The sequence below is a fragment of the Colletotrichum navitas genome (genome assembly GCF_030913465.1).
Source record: "Colletotrichum navitas strain CBS 125086 chromosome Unknown LY79scaffold_71, whole genome shotgun sequence".
NCBI classification, from domain to species: domain Eukaryota; kingdom Fungi; phylum Ascomycota; class Sordariomycetes; order Glomerellales; family Glomerellaceae; genus Colletotrichum; species Colletotrichum navitas.
This window is the reverse complement of record NW_026850617.1, coordinates 151,663-167,266: the sequence shown is the minus strand read 5'-3', so window position 1 is coordinate 167,266 and position 15,604 is coordinate 151,663. Positions and strand designations below refer to the sequence as shown.

General features: G+C 56.0%; 4 protein-coding genes across 4 annotated transcripts; 3 read left to right on the top strand and 1 right to left on the bottom strand.

Moving 5' to 3' along the window:
* Positions 1 to 1,213: 1,213 nt before the first annotated feature.
* Positions 1,214 to 2,036, top strand: LY79DRAFT_361008 (uncharacterized protein). Its single transcript, XM_060552738.1, has one exon. It carries the CDS (start codon positions 1,467 to 1,469, stop codon positions 1,926 to 1,928), a length of 462 nt encoding a protein of 153 aa, XP_060410257.1. The 5' UTR covers positions 1,214 to 1,466; the 3' UTR covers positions 1,929 to 2,036.
* Positions 2,037 to 2,902: 866 nt separating this feature from the next.
* Positions 2,903 to 4,749, top strand: LY79DRAFT_582780 (uncharacterized protein; the record flags this gene model as incomplete). Its single annotated transcript, XM_060560287.1, has 2 exons — positions 2,903 to 2,959; positions 3,163 to 4,749. The coding sequence occupies 2 exons, from the start codon at positions 2,903 to 2,905 to the stop codon at positions 4,747 to 4,749; spliced, it is 1,644 nt and encodes a 547-aa protein (XP_060410256.1).
* Positions 4,750 to 6,976: 2,227 nt separating this feature from the next.
* LY79DRAFT_672743 (uncharacterized protein) lies at positions 6,977 to 9,484 on the top strand (the record flags this gene model as incomplete). The annotated part of the gene is made up of 1 exon (XM_060564091.1): positions 6,977 to 9,484. One exon carries the CDS (start codon positions 6,977 to 6,979, stop codon positions 9,482 to 9,484), a length of 2,508 nt encoding a protein of 835 aa, XP_060410255.1.
* Positions 9,485 to 10,111: 627 nt separating this feature from the next.
* On the bottom strand, positions 10,112 to 13,350 carry LY79DRAFT_523255 (WD domain-containing protein; the record flags this gene model as incomplete). Its single annotated transcript, XM_060555517.1, has 3 exons — positions 10,112 to 10,219; positions 10,293 to 12,920; positions 12,994 to 13,350. The coding sequence occupies 3 exons, from the start codon at positions 13,348 to 13,350 to the stop codon at positions 10,112 to 10,114; spliced, it is 3,093 nt and encodes a 1,030-aa protein (XP_060410254.1).
* Positions 13,351 to 15,604: the final 2,254 nt, after the last annotated feature.

The following is a 15,604-nucleotide window of genomic DNA, read 5'->3' as shown; positions in this document are numbered from 1 at the left end:
TAAGCCCAATGTCCGAGCGCCAAACAATAGTCAGTAGCGATAGAAATGGATTAATACTTAATGGCCAGGCATCGCCGAAGGATAATGAATATGGACAAAGTGAAGCGGCAGGGGAAGCGGCACCAGTTAATCAGTGCTTTCCTTTCCCAACGCAACCTCAGTGATAGAAGCAAAGCGCTGATCGACACGCTGACATAACACATAACGCGCCTTAGTCAAAGTCAAAGCCGCCCGGGAAATGGGAAACGACATACGCGTACGGATCCTGAGACTAGCGACGACATAACTTGGCGCTAAAGCTTGGAGCCGGCGGCTAATCAATATTCGCGAAGGCCAAGGTTGTCAAGCTATACAATAGTACCGAGATAACCGACGAATATTCCAGTTATGCTTGGTTCTCTCCTGAACACCGGCTATCTATCCCAGTAAGAGATCAGATGATGGCAATGGGGTCTAGATCCAAACAGCGGTTTGAGTTCGACAGTGCGCAAGGGGGCTGGAGCTGACACTTGCCACCTGCTGTCGTGTCGCGCTCTCAGCAGCCGGATCGACAGGAGCATTTGGCGACGGACAGATAATCAGCTGTTAGACCATGTTTGAGAGGCGGAGCTATCCTGCAATACTTGATGGTGTTGTGGGTGCATGGCAGCCTGATGGAGGTGGTGAGAGTACGGAGTACCCGACCATAGTGTGGCAGGATCGGCGGCTGCAGTTGACGGCGCTGACTAGAGTAAGGTTTAGCACGGGCATCTTGAGCCCAATGGGGGGAAGATGCAGGAGAGCACGTTGGCTTGGTGTTTTGATGGGCGAGCGGTCGGGTACTTCTCTTGTGTTCGTCACACAAAAGACGAATGGTTATGACGCTTGTGGCAGTGAGACCCGAGTGAGAATGGCAATAAGAGCCCAACCTCACAACAGCAATTTGTTTAGGTAGGCCATTAAATCCTGAGGTGGTGCACATGACACGGCCAGGTCCTAAGCTAAAGATGTGAGAAAATTCGTGCGGCCTTTTGCCCCGCGGTCGCCAGTCGCCCCACGTTTGTGTTCATATCGGTCAATCCACCATGACGGGGGATGAACGGTTAACGGCGCTCAGCCAAGCGGTCGGTGCTGGAACACACGACGTCAGGAACCAACAAGGTCTCGGATGCTGGGTAGCAATACAGCAATGGCAAGTGGGCAAGCTGTCCCCGCTTTGGAAAGTGAAGCTGTACGACCTCATCGTGCGTGCATCGTGCATTGGCAGAGACTTACTGCGAAGCGTGACTGAGGGATTCGAGAGTAGGGGAAATTTAGTTACCGACTCACCATCAACGGCCAATAGGCCGGGCTAAACTGCCGACTCACTCGCTATCTGCTCGGTCTCCCTCTTCCCCCCCTATGGCCTCCTCGTGAGTGATCCCTGACAAGCTGATGGGTGGTTTGATGCGGTGAAGAGGGCTGGAAACGGAAGAGGGGATAGATGGATGCTGAAAAGGAAGGGGTATGAGGTGGCGGGATGGCGGGAAGAAGCCGGAGGCCAGATTGGAGCAAGGACCATGGTCAATGACAGAGGTGGTGAATCGAGTGATGAGTATGAAGTGGGCCAGACCCGCCAGGAAATGAATGGAAAGTGGTGGTTCTTGGCCCAACCAGTCGCGTCAAGCCGGACCTGTCAAGGTCAAAAAATCTGCCGTTCCGTTTGGCCAGTTTGGTCCCCTTTCGTCCTGTCCCTTTCGGAAGTGGTCAGCTGCAACGAGGCCCAAGAACGTAAAAGGGGCGCTCAGAGGCTTCCCCGGGACCAATCGCCGGGATGTCGCCTTGTCTTGAAAACGGTCTGGGCTGGTCTTGTTGCCGCCCCTTGGGGGAGAGGAGGGGTGGCTTTCCATCGGCCTCCAGGAAGTGAGGGCGCACGCAAGAAGAGGCAGGCCTCCAAGCCGTCACTGTGACTGCAGCAGCAGCAGCAGCAGATGCGACTGTGAAGGGAGTCAGTGACAGATGGGAGACCAACACCACGCACGATGAGCAGAGTTTCGATCCGATTGCTGGGCGTTGCTCGCCCGTTGACCCGATCGCATCGGCTTTGGCGTCTAACGTGTCTGTCACTGGTTCAATTTCGTATTTCTCAAGGGTAGGTAGGTGTAATTGAAGTATTTCATGTCGATATGCCCCATCTTGTCCCCTTCATACAAGTCTCAAGTCTCCCTTTCCCTTTTCTCCCCGCTATTCCTTCGCTCATCTTAACCAACACACTGTTACCCCATCACCTCTGTACCGGGTACCTACCAGGTAGCGAAATCAGCCAGCTCTTGTTTGCATGCAACACTCTCACCTACATTCACACACCGTCGTATTGGATTTGGCTCCATCGCTGTCACAAAAGATATCTTGATCCGTTTTTTTGCGAGACTTTGTGGGACCGATTCACAATCCCGTCCTCGGCCTCGTCCGCTCGCGGCCCTGTGTCCTGTCACCCAAGCCGGTACTCGGTTCCGTTTAGAACGGTAATGGTGGGGTTGTTTGTGTTTTAAGGGCCGCCTCCTTTTCCCTCACCGCATCGTCGACAGCGCGGGACCTTACCGCCCGAAGAAGGTGCCCAGAAGCGCCCCGTGTGCCCTCCGAACAGCAAAGAAGGTCATTTTGGCGGTGGACTGGGCTTCCTCGGGAACCAGCCCCCCCCTTCTTCCTTACACTAATACCGACGGGGATCCCCTTTCGGCACCCTGGACCTTGTCGTCACTTAAGAAGACGGGAGGCTTCAAAAACCGACCACTATCGCCCGCACCAACACCACCACACCAGGTTGCCGCCTGTGTGTGAGTCCCTCTCACACCTTTTTTTGGTCCAGCATCCCCTTCACCACCTTCGCGCGCATACTTCCCTTTCTTGGTGAAAGAAGCCGGGCAAGTGATTGGAAATCATCATGGCCCTCACGCAGACGGTCACCATCATCAACAACTCGGGCAAAATCATAAGTACCGTAGGTCTTTTTTCTCTGGCACACGTTGCATTCTCCTCCCCACCGCCCCTCTTTCAGACTCCATGTCTACTGCGGTCCGGCCATCGAATTCGGCTGTCGGGCCTGCGTGCGACACTCAACATGCAAGCAATGCAGACGCGCTACCACTATCAGGCGAACAAGACTAGACCAATAGCTGACGTGTCACCTTTTCGATACTGTAGGGAAAACACCTGGCTGGTATCTTCAAGGAAGCCAAGGCATCTTACCAAGAGAAGAAGGCTGCTATCAAGGCCGACCGCGAGGTCCTCAAGCGCGCCCAAACCTTCGACACAGCACGCGATCCTCCTCCCGAGGCCTTCGATCGCCGCTACTCGCACGATGATGGCCGCTCTGTAGCCAGCTCCAGGAGGAGCCATCGCTCCGGACGATACCACGACCACGATGTGGAATACTACCCACGACGGGCCCTGACCGAAAACAACCTCAAGGCACATTCTGAAGTCTCGAGCGTCACGCCATCGAGGGCACCGCCCCCTACCGCATACCGATTCCCCTATGCAGAGACCGCTCCTCGTGATATGGCTATGAGCCGCCCGGCTATGCATCACTATACGACCGCACCGACGTGTAGCGAGAGCCTCGCAGACTCCGCAACAATCCGCGGTTCCATGGTTCCCCGTACCATGTCAGCGCCAGTGACGGCCAAAGGCCACAAGGAGAAAGATATTGACATGGACCTCGCCTATGGCAACATTCCCCCAGACCTGCAAGATCGCACCGACCTGGACCCCTTGACCAAGGAAAAGGAGGCGAAGACTCTTGTCGCCAGGGTCGAGGAGCTTCTCGATGAAGCCAAGTGCGTGCACCACTCAGCCACTGCTACCATCGCCCATCTTCAGGGAAACCCCGATGCTGCCGCGGCTGTCGCTCTGACCCTTGCCGAGCTGTCCACGCTCTTGAAGCAAATGTCGCCTGCATTCTTGTCCGTCATCAAGGGAGGCTCACCTGCCGTTTTCGCACTGCTTGCTTCACCGCAGTTTCTCATTGCAGCGGGTGCGAGCATCGGTCTCACCGTGGTTATGTTCGGCGGATGGAAGATTGTGAAGCAGATCAAGGATGCGCAGGTCCAGAGACAGGCGGCTATCGCCAACGCCATCGCATTCGAGGCTCAACCGGTACCGCAGCCCATCGAGTACGACTATCCCCCGGAACAGTACGATCCGTACGCCCAGCCTCGGGAAGGCAGTGTCGCCTATGAGGAGGCATACGTCCTCGATCCCCGTCTCGATGAGGAGCTTAGCTCCATCGAGAGCTGGCGCCGCGGCATCGCGCCTTTTGGCGAGGACGAGAGCGCCGACATGGAGCTCATCAGCCCTGAAGCCGCGCGTTCCATTCGCGGAGACCCAGATGCCCGCACGGAGCGGAGTTTCCGTACGCACCGCAGCTCCAAGACGCACCGCAGCTCCAGAACGGAGAGAACGGACAGGACCGAAAGGACTGAGAAGTCGTCCCGGTCGCACCGTAGCATGCGCGAGTCGGAAATCCCCGAGCGCAAAAGCAGCATTGCGAGGTCCGAAAAGGATACTGAGAGCGTCGCCAGCAGCCATCGCAGCCACCGAAGCTCCAAGTCGAAGCGCAGTGAGCGTGTGTCGACGCTGGCCATCGAGGACGGCAGCCGCCAGAAGGGGGACGAGGCTATCGAGGCGGTCTTACGGCCGAAGAAGAACAACATGCTCAAGTCTCTGTTCAAGAAGAAGGAGAGGGAGCACAGAGAGAGAGATGAGCGGGTGTCTGCGTTGGTATTTTGAACCATGACGATGAGAGAGACGAATAGATGAAGACAATGAAGAACGGAAACAATGCATATGGCTCGGGCGGTGTTCCCAGCCTAGACGGAGTTGGGATTGTAATGGGTACCATGGACGAAGGATATCATGACGTACGGGTATGCGCTCACACTTGCATTATCGTCAGGAAGTATATATTACCGGAGAAGGAAGCATACTAACAAGCTATTGTTACATGAACTTTGGTTAGGAGTAGAAGATGAAGAAGGTTCAATTCCGACGATAGATATTATTTCAATTTACACGAGATACAGCGTTTTGATCTAACCAAGACTGATCGATCAAGTGGCCGCGGTGACGACTGGAGACTTGGCCATACACCAAAGGATGTGTGTGCTACTATCATTGGCTCTAAGGAGGGGGGGCAGTGCCCCTTGGGGCTAGCCGAGTCATCGCCATCGCCGACCAAGCGGCGTAGGGCTGAATCGAAAATGGGCAAGATTCGAGGGTCAATAATACGCAATCGGCACTATCCAGGTGTCAGCTGAACAACACGGCGCAAACCTACTGACGGCCAAGGACACAATATTGGAGATAAGGGCTTGTTGTAAGGGGGGCCGCCTCCGAGCCTTCTTTTCGTTTCCGGTGTGAGTGAGGCGCATGCCAGCTTTCTCTCCGGCTGTTTCTGACATGACCCTCGAATTTTCACCAATAACATCGTTTCCTGTCCTGCAGCCACAATGCACAATCGCACAGGTTTTTGACATTGCGCAGCTTCTTTGCTTGCTTGAGAGTCGACGCCGGGTCTCGGAGTCGTGTTGAACCAACAACCCATTTCCCCAGCTAAGGACGAACAGAGTAGTCCTCCCTTCCGGCATCCAGCGCCTAGCCAACCCGCTAGACGGTCCCAAGAACCGTAGAGCCGGGACTTGGCTAGGTGCCAGGGCCAAAGAATTGCTTTATCCGTCGTTCTAACATACTTAGACCTAGTGCCTCTTGCTAGGTAGGCCCAGGCATTTCCGTTCCGCTATCTCAGCCTCAGTATATGCGAGCATCCATCTCATCATGGCCAAGAGGAGCCGTTTTTTTTTTTCTTTCGAATGAGGCTCGATACTGTTTGTGAGAACGTACGGGATGGGCTCACAGCCCCCAACTCCGGAGACCCCCCAGCCTTCAACTAGCATCCCGTCCTCCACCTAAAAAACTCTTTTCCGTCATCTCACCTCATCATCAACCCTGCATTGCATTTGAGGTACCAATGGCTTACGTGCGATCCCCTCTTACTTCTCATTCAATTCGGCCCCGCAAGGCGAGGCCGCCATAGCAAGGGCAAAAGGAGAGAGAACATTTGTGTATTGTACGAAGGAGGTAACCCCTGTACCCTACGCAATCGTGGTCATTCTAGTCTCTTAGCAGGATTGCGGACCACCTCTTCCAACGAGACCATTCAAAAAATTGCAGTTGCGGTCGAAGACAGCAGCAAAACAGCCATTACCCTGGTCGACACACGGCTTTACCCGTCTGGAAACAGGCAAGGCATTCCGGCCGCCACATGCAGTCATCGCGAATCACACATACCCATGACCATCAAACAGTCGCTGGCGACGCCCCCAGTCCTGCGCCATCACCTCGAGCTGAGCCAGCTTGGCTGTAGCGACCAACCCCGAAAAGGATATGTCTTTTTTTCCGCATGGTACCAAGGAGATTAAGTGGGCAGAGGCTCGGAGTGAAAGTTCAATCATGTCCTCCTCCATTGCCCACCCGCTACCGAGTACTTACATTCGGACAATAGATGTTGGTGGAGAAGTGCACTTGTCACACCCACCTTTCAATGGTTAGAACTGAAATGGCAGTAGTAGCTGTTTACCCTGGGCCTCCGTGAGATAACACTCAAGCTGTCTTATTAGCTCTTTCTCCTCTTCTTCCTCCTTGCCCGTCCTTCTCTCCACCTATCCTCCTGATCATTGCCCCTTTCAGCAGTAGTTATCCAGTGGCTTTCGTTCTTGTTTTCTTCAACGCCGCTTGCTTGTTCCGAGTTGTCTCCTGGAGATATCTAATACCTACCTGCACCTTACCGGTACTACATCACAGCGAGCTTCCACGCGAAGCGGTGACACCTCCCGTTATCTAGTCATCGCCGGCCACGGTCTGATCTTGTTCATCATCCGTGCCTGTGTCTCCGGGGCAAACTCCTGGTTTTGCCCAACGCACGCCTATTGATGTCCCTACCCGATCGGCATCTCTAGACATGGACGGTCAAGGACTCGGCGTGCGGGAAAATGCCCCTCAAGACCCAACTCACATCCAGATGACCTCGTCGGCAGAATGGCGTCCTGCCCGTCAGTTCGTACGGAAACCAACCACCGCGGCCGGGTCCGCGCCGACAACGCCGGCAGCCATCGGCAGCCCGTTCGCGCCCCACGGAGGAAGCTCGCCGACGGCATCGGCCAAATCACCACAACCATCATTTGCAGAGCGAGTCGCTGGCGCCGCAGGCTACTCCCCGGCTCCGTCTAGTAGCAACGATGCTCCGCCGCACCAGCGACCCCGGCCGGCGCCATTGCAGATGCATCCGGGCGAGTACTCAAACTACTCGAGCGCCTATTCGGATCTCAGCACGCCGTACACAGGGGGCCTTTCGACGGGAGGTCTTCCGCCTAAAAGGCCGAGTCACGCCCGCGTCGGGTCACAGTCTTCAACAGCCGGCCTCCTGTCGCCCCCGTGGCAGGAACCCTCGACCAAGCGGCAGCAGTCAATGTACTACCCACCGGAAAGCGTGCTACTCTACAACAAGTACTGGCACCCGTCGTGGAACATGTACTTCTTCCTGTTTGCCGGCATCGCCTTCGCCCTCGGCCACCACTTCTTCTACGCGAGACTCAATGGCACCGTGGCCGATGGCCAGATCCGCATGCTTCGCTACGGTGCGGCGCTGTCGTTCCTCAGCAAGGCCTCGCTCGCGTCGGCTGTCATTCAGGCCTTCCGGCAGAGGGTGTGGATGACGGTCCGGAGGAAGATGCTCACCTTGGGTGCTGTCGACTCCCTCTTTGCGGCTGCGGAGGACATGACTGCCATTTTCAATATCGAGGTCTTCCGTCAAGCCCGGATCGCAATGATCCTGGCTATTTACGTCTGGTGTACGCCCCTCGTGGTGGTGCTTACCTCTGACACGCTCACGGTCCATCCTGCGACGATGCGCGAGGAAGCCATGTGTCCGTCGGTTCGCACGCTCAACTTTTCGCAAGAGGAGACCAACGACTTTCGAACCACCCCGAAGATCAACAATCTCTTCGAACTCTCCGTGTCCTTGTGGAACAAGACAAGCGATGACCAGTCCGCCGAGCATTTCTTCGACTACTGGATCGATTCGAGCCGCCAGTTTCGGGAGGTCGCCGCGTCTGCTTTCCTGGGCAAGAAGCCCGTGGTAAGAACCAACGCCTCCATCGACATCTGCGGCTCGGGTTACAACTGCACCTTCTCCATCAAGTTCCGGGGTCCCGGATACAAGTGCGAGGAACTGGCCAGCGGCGTGGGAGCGACGCCCAAGAAGCTGAACGGCGCCGACGTGCCGTTCAACATGAGCATGCTCGCACCTGTCGGCAACCATACGTACATCGCCCACGCCACACTAGGGGAGTACCAGAACCCACAGATGGAAGAGACGGAGGCCGGGGGCATCCCGACAATGCCCGCGCCGTACCCGCCTCACCTTGGCGCGCTCCGCACGGAGCCGGTCCTCTTCTTCGGGTACGCCCACGTCGACGAGCCCTCCCTGGATCAGCCGTCCAACAACTCCGATCCCCGCTGGCAGACGGCGTACACCCCCAAGGTGTTTGGCTGCGAGCACCGGGAGACCGAATACGAGGTCGACTTCGCTTACTACGGTTCCCTGCAGAAGACCAACGTCACGAAGCGGACCTTTTTCGATCGCGTCGTCGACACCCGCTACCTCCCCGGAGTCGACGCCGTCGACGGAACGGCGGACAACACGACCGCCACCCCCGAGTCCAACTACATCCTGCCGAAAGACGTCGCCCGATACCGCCGCGCCATGGCGTACCACTCCATCGGCCTGCAGTTCCGCAACGTCATCAACGGCACCATCTTCCAGCCCAACGCCATCGCCAACACCGAGGTCCTCCAGACGCGCATCATTGACCAGCACAACTACCTCGCCGTCAAGGACTTCATGCAAGAGGTCCAGGGCCTCTACGAGGACGTCCTCCTCTCCTTGTTCGCCCAACCACGCCTCCTGGCCGTCGTCTGGGCCAACGACACGAGCGTCAAGACGGGCAACAACAAGGGCGACGACATGTTGTACCGCTGCACCCGGGAGCGCACCGACATCCGTTACAAGTACCACGCCAAAGACCTCTGGGCCGTCTACTCGGTCGCCATCCTCCTCGCCGTCGTCGGCGTGGCCTTTGGCGTCATAGCCGTCCGCGAGGAGGGTCTCGTCCGCAACACGCGCTTCAGCAGCATCGTCGCCGCCACCCGTGGGCCGGGGCTTGAGAAGATACCCTGGGCCACGGCGCCCAACAGCGACCACCGACCCGTGGCGGGTGCCAAGGTCGGCTACGGCCTCGTACCAAAGGACCCGATCCAAGGCGGCCCCGAGACGTACGGCTTCGGCTTGGAGGGGGACGTCAAGCAGCCACAGAGGGAGGAAGCCGGAAGGGCGCCATCAAGGCTGAGCAGCCCGTTCCAGAGGCACACATTCAACAGGAGGTGGTCGAGATTAAACACCCAGTCATAGATGTAAAAGTTTTTGTCCAGCAAATATAATTATCATAGTTCAACTTTAGCATCGCTTCTGGCTTCGAAAAAGTTTCGGTTTTCTCAGCACCTATAGTAGGTTATCTATCATCTGGAGCACAACAACTCTCCCTCTTGGTGCATGGCGCAGATTGACTCACGCTTATGTAACGCCACCGTTAGGCCAGCCATGCACTATTACGCACAATCCCTTTCTTGGAACAGGAACCAAGCTGTGCCTGCTTATCTCATGCCCCTTTCACATCAAGAGGCATGCTTTACCAAAGGGTGTGCCAACAGCCAGGAATGCGTGCAATGAACCATTTGTTTTGTGTGGCTGTTTCGCCCGATATCAACATTAAGCCGTTCAGCGAGTTGGTATATGCGCTCTGCGCAGCTTGGAATTTAATGCAAACGCCCACCCTTTTTGTGTCCCGCCCGAGGTCATCAAAAACGCCCAGAACATGAAGATGGAACCCCATCCAAACCCCTCCCAAACAAATATCATTATGCCCCGATGCAGTTGGTCATTGATTGATGCTGTGTTTCCCCTTCCCCGTCGTAATATACTGGCTTGCGAAAACTCCGGTTGTCCCATCTTGAAAACTCCGTCTTGTCGTGTACCACATTATAAGTCTTCGGCTAAAAGCGCTCTGACCTCTGGCTCATTGAGAAGCTTGCGTTCGCCAAGCTCTGAAAGAGGCTTGCCATCACGGACAGCGCCAAAGTCAAGGATCTGACAAACTTGTTAGCATGACCAACTCATTTCGTCTCCATGGCGAAGAATAAAATAGAGAATAAAAACATACCTCAACATAAGTCAAGCTGTCACGCTGGACAGCAGCAACACAGCGCCGCTCATCAAACTTGACCTGCCAAACTCCGCTAAGATCGGTCAGGAGATCCTGCACACACTCGCCGGTGCGAATGTCCCACATCTTGACCGTCTTCTCACTTCCTGAAATAACCTTTCGGCCATCGTGCTGGAAGCATGTAATGGCGCCAGTATGGGCCGTCAGGACATTCTTACACTTTCCGTTCTCCGGGTCCCAGATGCGCAGAGTGCTATCGGCGGCTGCCGACACCAGACGTTCGTCACGTAAGTCCAACAAACCAACAAGCAAACTGTGTCCTTCAAGGGTATGCAGGCACGCTCCCGTATTCAAGTCCCAAATCTTGACTAAAGAGTCCATGGAACCTGAGATGCAGCGGTTACGCTCATGGTCAAGTACAACGCTGTAGACCTTCTGCGAGTGGCCGTGAAGAACGTGGAGGGATTCGCCAGTGCTGATACGCCAGACCCTGACTGTGCTGTCGTAACTGCCACTGACAAGAGTATCGCCGTGGGCGGAAATAGCGCGGACCGAGTGGGTATGCCCGGAAAGTGTCCGAATAAAGTAGGGGCAGTCGGCATCATTCGCCGGGGGACCGGTCTGGATGTAGCGGCGAGACCCAACCTCGGGCAGGCGCCAGACGCGGAGCTGGCTGTCGCGAGATCCCGTGATGATCAGGGGCTTCGGCGGCATCATGATAGACTTACCATCATGCCCTTTGCCGGTCTCGGTCGGCATCAGAATCTGCAGGCAGCGAACAGTGCTAGTATGGCCGTAGAAGACCTGAGTACAAAGACCCTTTTCGATATCCCATACCCGAACAGATCGGTCGGTCGATCCGGACACAAGCATGTTGCCTTCGTATTGCAGTGCCCAGACACCACCCTCGTGGCCCTCGAGCTTCTTGCGAAGCTTGCCAGTCTTGGTGTCATAGACGTGGATCAAAGTGTCGTCACTTCCGGTAATGATCTTGTCCTCGTCAAATTGCAGGCATGTTATGACATGACGAGGGTGAGCGGCGAAGGCAACATGACCGGGCTTCACCTTTCCACTTGTCCAACTTTGCCGAATCATGTAGTGGCGCCGGTAGAGAGACTTAAAAAGGTGCAGTTTCTGAAGTCCTGGAATACTCGTCTTCGGGTTGGGCACAGCAGCCGCAGCGGCATTAGCAGCCGAAAGCGGCCCCTCGGACTTGTGCTGCTTCACCTCTGACTGCATGGCCTCCAAGCGAGCGGCGTCCTGGCCGCTAGCCCTGCGCTTCGACCGGTCGGCACTTGACATGTTAAGGGCCCGCTTGCGCTTGGAGCTCCGGAGCTTGATGGTTGAATCGTTCTTGACTGATTTTGTGAGCTCGTTGTCAGCCGACTCGAGCCTGCCCAACGGTCTCAAGTCAACCTCTGCACCAGTGACACCAACAGGATCTTGCCAGCCCCAACCCTGGACGATGGCTTTATCAAGTTCGCCGGGGGGGAGCGTGAAGCCATCACGGTCGAATAGCTCCTTCCATCCGGTTTCGTTCGTATCAACGATATTCCGCCAGTGCTTCGAAACTTGCGCAGCTCTGCACAGGTCGCGATGGTCGAGGAATGACAGTACATGGAAGCTCAGCTCGAGAGGGAGTTGCTTTAGGAAATCGCACTTCAAGGCGGGGGTGACGACATCGGCGACAAGCCGCAGGGTCTTTCGAGGGCAACGACGGAGTAGGTTGTACATGATGAAACTCTTCATCTCGTTGGGCATCGAGTCAAAACCCTCCATCATGGTGCGCGCATTCATCATGGCGGTGTGGGCATCAAGGTTGTCGAGTGGATATGTGCTGTCATCGGCAACGATGGACATGTCGGAGACGTAGTCACCCTCATCGGTGATCTGTGATTCATTCAACCACGATTGGTTCCGGAAGCTGACATTTCGTCTGGCCACAATGCTACTCTGCGGCGACCCTGCATCCTCGTCATCCGAGTCTCTCGAGTTCAGCTGGGCGGCGGCGAGCGTCGGCGAAAGTCTCGGACTAGGGAGGCTCGCATCCTGCGCAGCCACGGCATCGATGGAGGGCCGGTGGCCAACGGCTCTGAGGGACTGCTGCAGCGACTCATCGTCCACAAAGGGCTCGGGGTCGGCATCGGTAATGGGCGGAGTAGCAACGTTACTGCTGAAAACAGTGACGGCATCGCTGCCGATGGGACTGGCGGCCTCCTGCAATGTTGTTTCGCTCGGACCCGATTCGGGGGGCGTGTGGCTCGCGCGGTTAAGATGAAGAGATCGGGGTCGGGTAGTGCGTTCGGAACTGGACCCGACGACCTCAGAAGTGTCTGGGGTGGCCAAGTAGCCGCTTTGCTTGCCCTGGGTGAGCTGACGTCGAAGCCTCTGGGAGTGGTCTTCAGGGAAGGTGAGTCCAGTGGGCCTGGGGTTTCTCGACGGCCGCGAGGGCAAGACGGGGGATGGATTGTAGGACGGCGAGGCCTCACGATGATTCGACCGACGCGATCTCCGGTGATGGGCATCTGAAGTAGACTTGGCTGTGCGTTGGGGGGATTCTTGACTCGACTCGTCTTCTTTGAGGATGCCTGAGGGTTGCCTCTCGGCAGCAAGCGGTGCATTGCGCTGGAAAGGCGGCCTTGTCAGCAAGTGAAGCAGCAGAGAGGGAGGAGGCACGACGGGCGAAGGGATCACGTACCTTTTTGTAGACGAAGGGGTTATCGACCATGGCATCGGAGGAGGAGCCGGTGACACTGAAGGAAAAGTTTGCGAGTTCGGGAGGCAAAGGCTTGGAGGCGAGAGGGTATTCCTTGGAGTCGAGCTCGTGGAGGGGACGAACCTCGCGCAGGTAGACGGGGGGGAAAGTGCGTTTGGTTGTCGTCGTCGTGGTTGTTGTTGTGGTCTCTATGCATTCGGAGACGGCCAACTGCAGACTTGTCGAGTCGGTTCCATGGCTTGATTTGCTGCCCTCGTCGACGGAGAAGGAGACGGTCTGGCTGGAGCGAGGACGACGCACCTCGGTGGTGTTGACCTGGGGTCCAGGCGAGGGCGTCATGATGCCTCTCGAAGTACGCGGTGGAGGTTATTGAGAGGTAGCGAGTAGTGATGGTGTGGCAGAGGAGAGACGGAAGTGATGGTGGCGGGGGAGTATGGTCGCGGTCGGGGGAGGGGAATGTCGAGAGGAGAGATTTCGGCTCAAGATCGGGTGCAGGGCGGGATCAGGGTCAGAGACGAGGAGGTACGACAGTAGTAGTAAAAGGCGACGGTGGACCAGGTTTGAGAATTGAGGGTTGGGAATTTCAAAGGTGGCGGGCGGGATTAGGTACAGTACAGTCGCAGGTACGGGGCGAACAGTGGGCGTGTACTTCCTACTAGGTGAGTAGGTTGGTTGGTAAGTAGTATAGTAGGTACTTGTGGAGGTGGAGAATTTTTGGAAGCGATGAAGAAGAAGAAGAAGAAGAAGAAGAGAGCGAGCGCGGCGGTACGTAGCGACGGCAATAGTGCCTAGGTAATTAGGAGGGAGGAGGTGCGACTCGCGTGAACGCTGTGCAGATGTCGCGTTAGTGCTTTTCCTGCCTGAATGGGCCCCTGGTGTACCAGAGTGAGGCAAGGTGGGTGGAGTGTGTATGTGCACGGCACAGCAACAACTCACAGCACATACACCGCAACCCTGTCGAGGAGAGCCTTGAGCAAAGGGGAGTAAGGGGCAAGAGAGAGAAACAGAAGGAGAGAGAGAGTGCGCCCGAGACAGGAGAGCGTGGGGCGGAGAGGGACAAGAAAAAAAAAATAGAGGAGGCGAGGCAATGCAAGGCAAGGCAGGTGTCGGTCAATAACGCGGTGAGACGAAGACGGTCGGCGACCGGCGCGTGGGGGGGACGACAATGAACAAAGTCGGCAGAAGAGGATGACGGGACAAGTGCCGGAGACGGAGGGGGAGGGTTGGAATGTCAAAGTTCCAAGGCTGAAGAATGGAAGCCTGAAGGTTTCCAGAGTCGAGTCGAGTCCGAATCGAGAGGCGTGTGAAAGCAAGAATGTGGAACCCGAGACTTGAGACCGAAAAGTGAAAGCGATGCCGAAGGCTGATGGTCACCTTCCCCCCCTTCTCCTTTCTTGTTTGGGCCTGGGTTCGGCTCAGTGTCTTTTTTTTTCCTCCTTTTTTTCTTTTCTTTTTCTCGGTTCAGGGAGGTTTAGTCGTCTCGAGGGTTCCCCTTCTTTGAGAGTGCACGTCAACTGTAAGGTGGCAGTGCAGGTAGGCAGGTTTGCAGCATGCGAGCAATCGATACACATGAGAAACACATACACTACACCCATAGGGCACACAATACTTGTACAGACAGACAGACAGACAGACAGACAGACACCCACAAAAAGAGAGAGAGATAGAGAGATAGAACGGAGAAAGAAGTGGCTGGGCTTGAGCTTCAGGGGGCCTGCCTTGTCTGAACGATGCACGCTGGCCTGACTGGACCAGGACTGTATGTATTGTATGTATCACAGCGCAAACACGATAAGTGGATCGTCCGCAGCTCAATCCTGGGTTGACTACGTACTACACGTAGACAACGGGGGTAAGCGGTGGAGCGACCGAAACCAAGATCGAGACGGAAAATGGGGGAGGGAAATAACGGAATAAAAATAAACTCCACCGCACTCGTGGCTTGCAGGTACCGCTTCCTGCAAAACCAGGTGCTGGGATACACGGCCCCCCCTTCCTCCCTCTCGAGACCTACCTTCGACGAGTAGCGGCCTCCACTTCTCTTACTTGACAACGGAGAGCGTCACTGGGCAGTGAGTGGGCACCTCTTAAACTGGGTTGTGTGTTGGTTGCAGGGCGGGCACGGAACACATACAACAAGTAGGTAGTAGCTAGCTACATCATCTCGACCACGACCTTGGTGCCTGTTGCGGGAAGGAAACACGGGGTTTCCAATCATTGTCGGGGCAAGGTCGATCAAGCAATGCAATTCTCCGACGTGACTCCCGAAGATATCCCGTACTCGAATCCCCCTCATGATGACCGTTCCCTTACGTCTCAACTCCCCGACTTGTCTCTCCTTTCTCTATCGTGCCAGGTGCGCGTGCTGGTCTTCTCGAGCGGAGAGTGGAGGGGGAAAGTGGATGCCCATCACATGATCTGTGCGCGCACTACATACCCGTCCACAGTACCTCATCAGCTTCGCCAGTCAGTCTTGGTAGGTACCTAGGCCTGCGTAGACAGGCATGCAAGTTACGAAATACACTGCCGGTACAGACTGCAAGCTTGGGCAAGGTGCCTGTGAGAAACCGGCTGTGGTGTTTCTTATTTTATT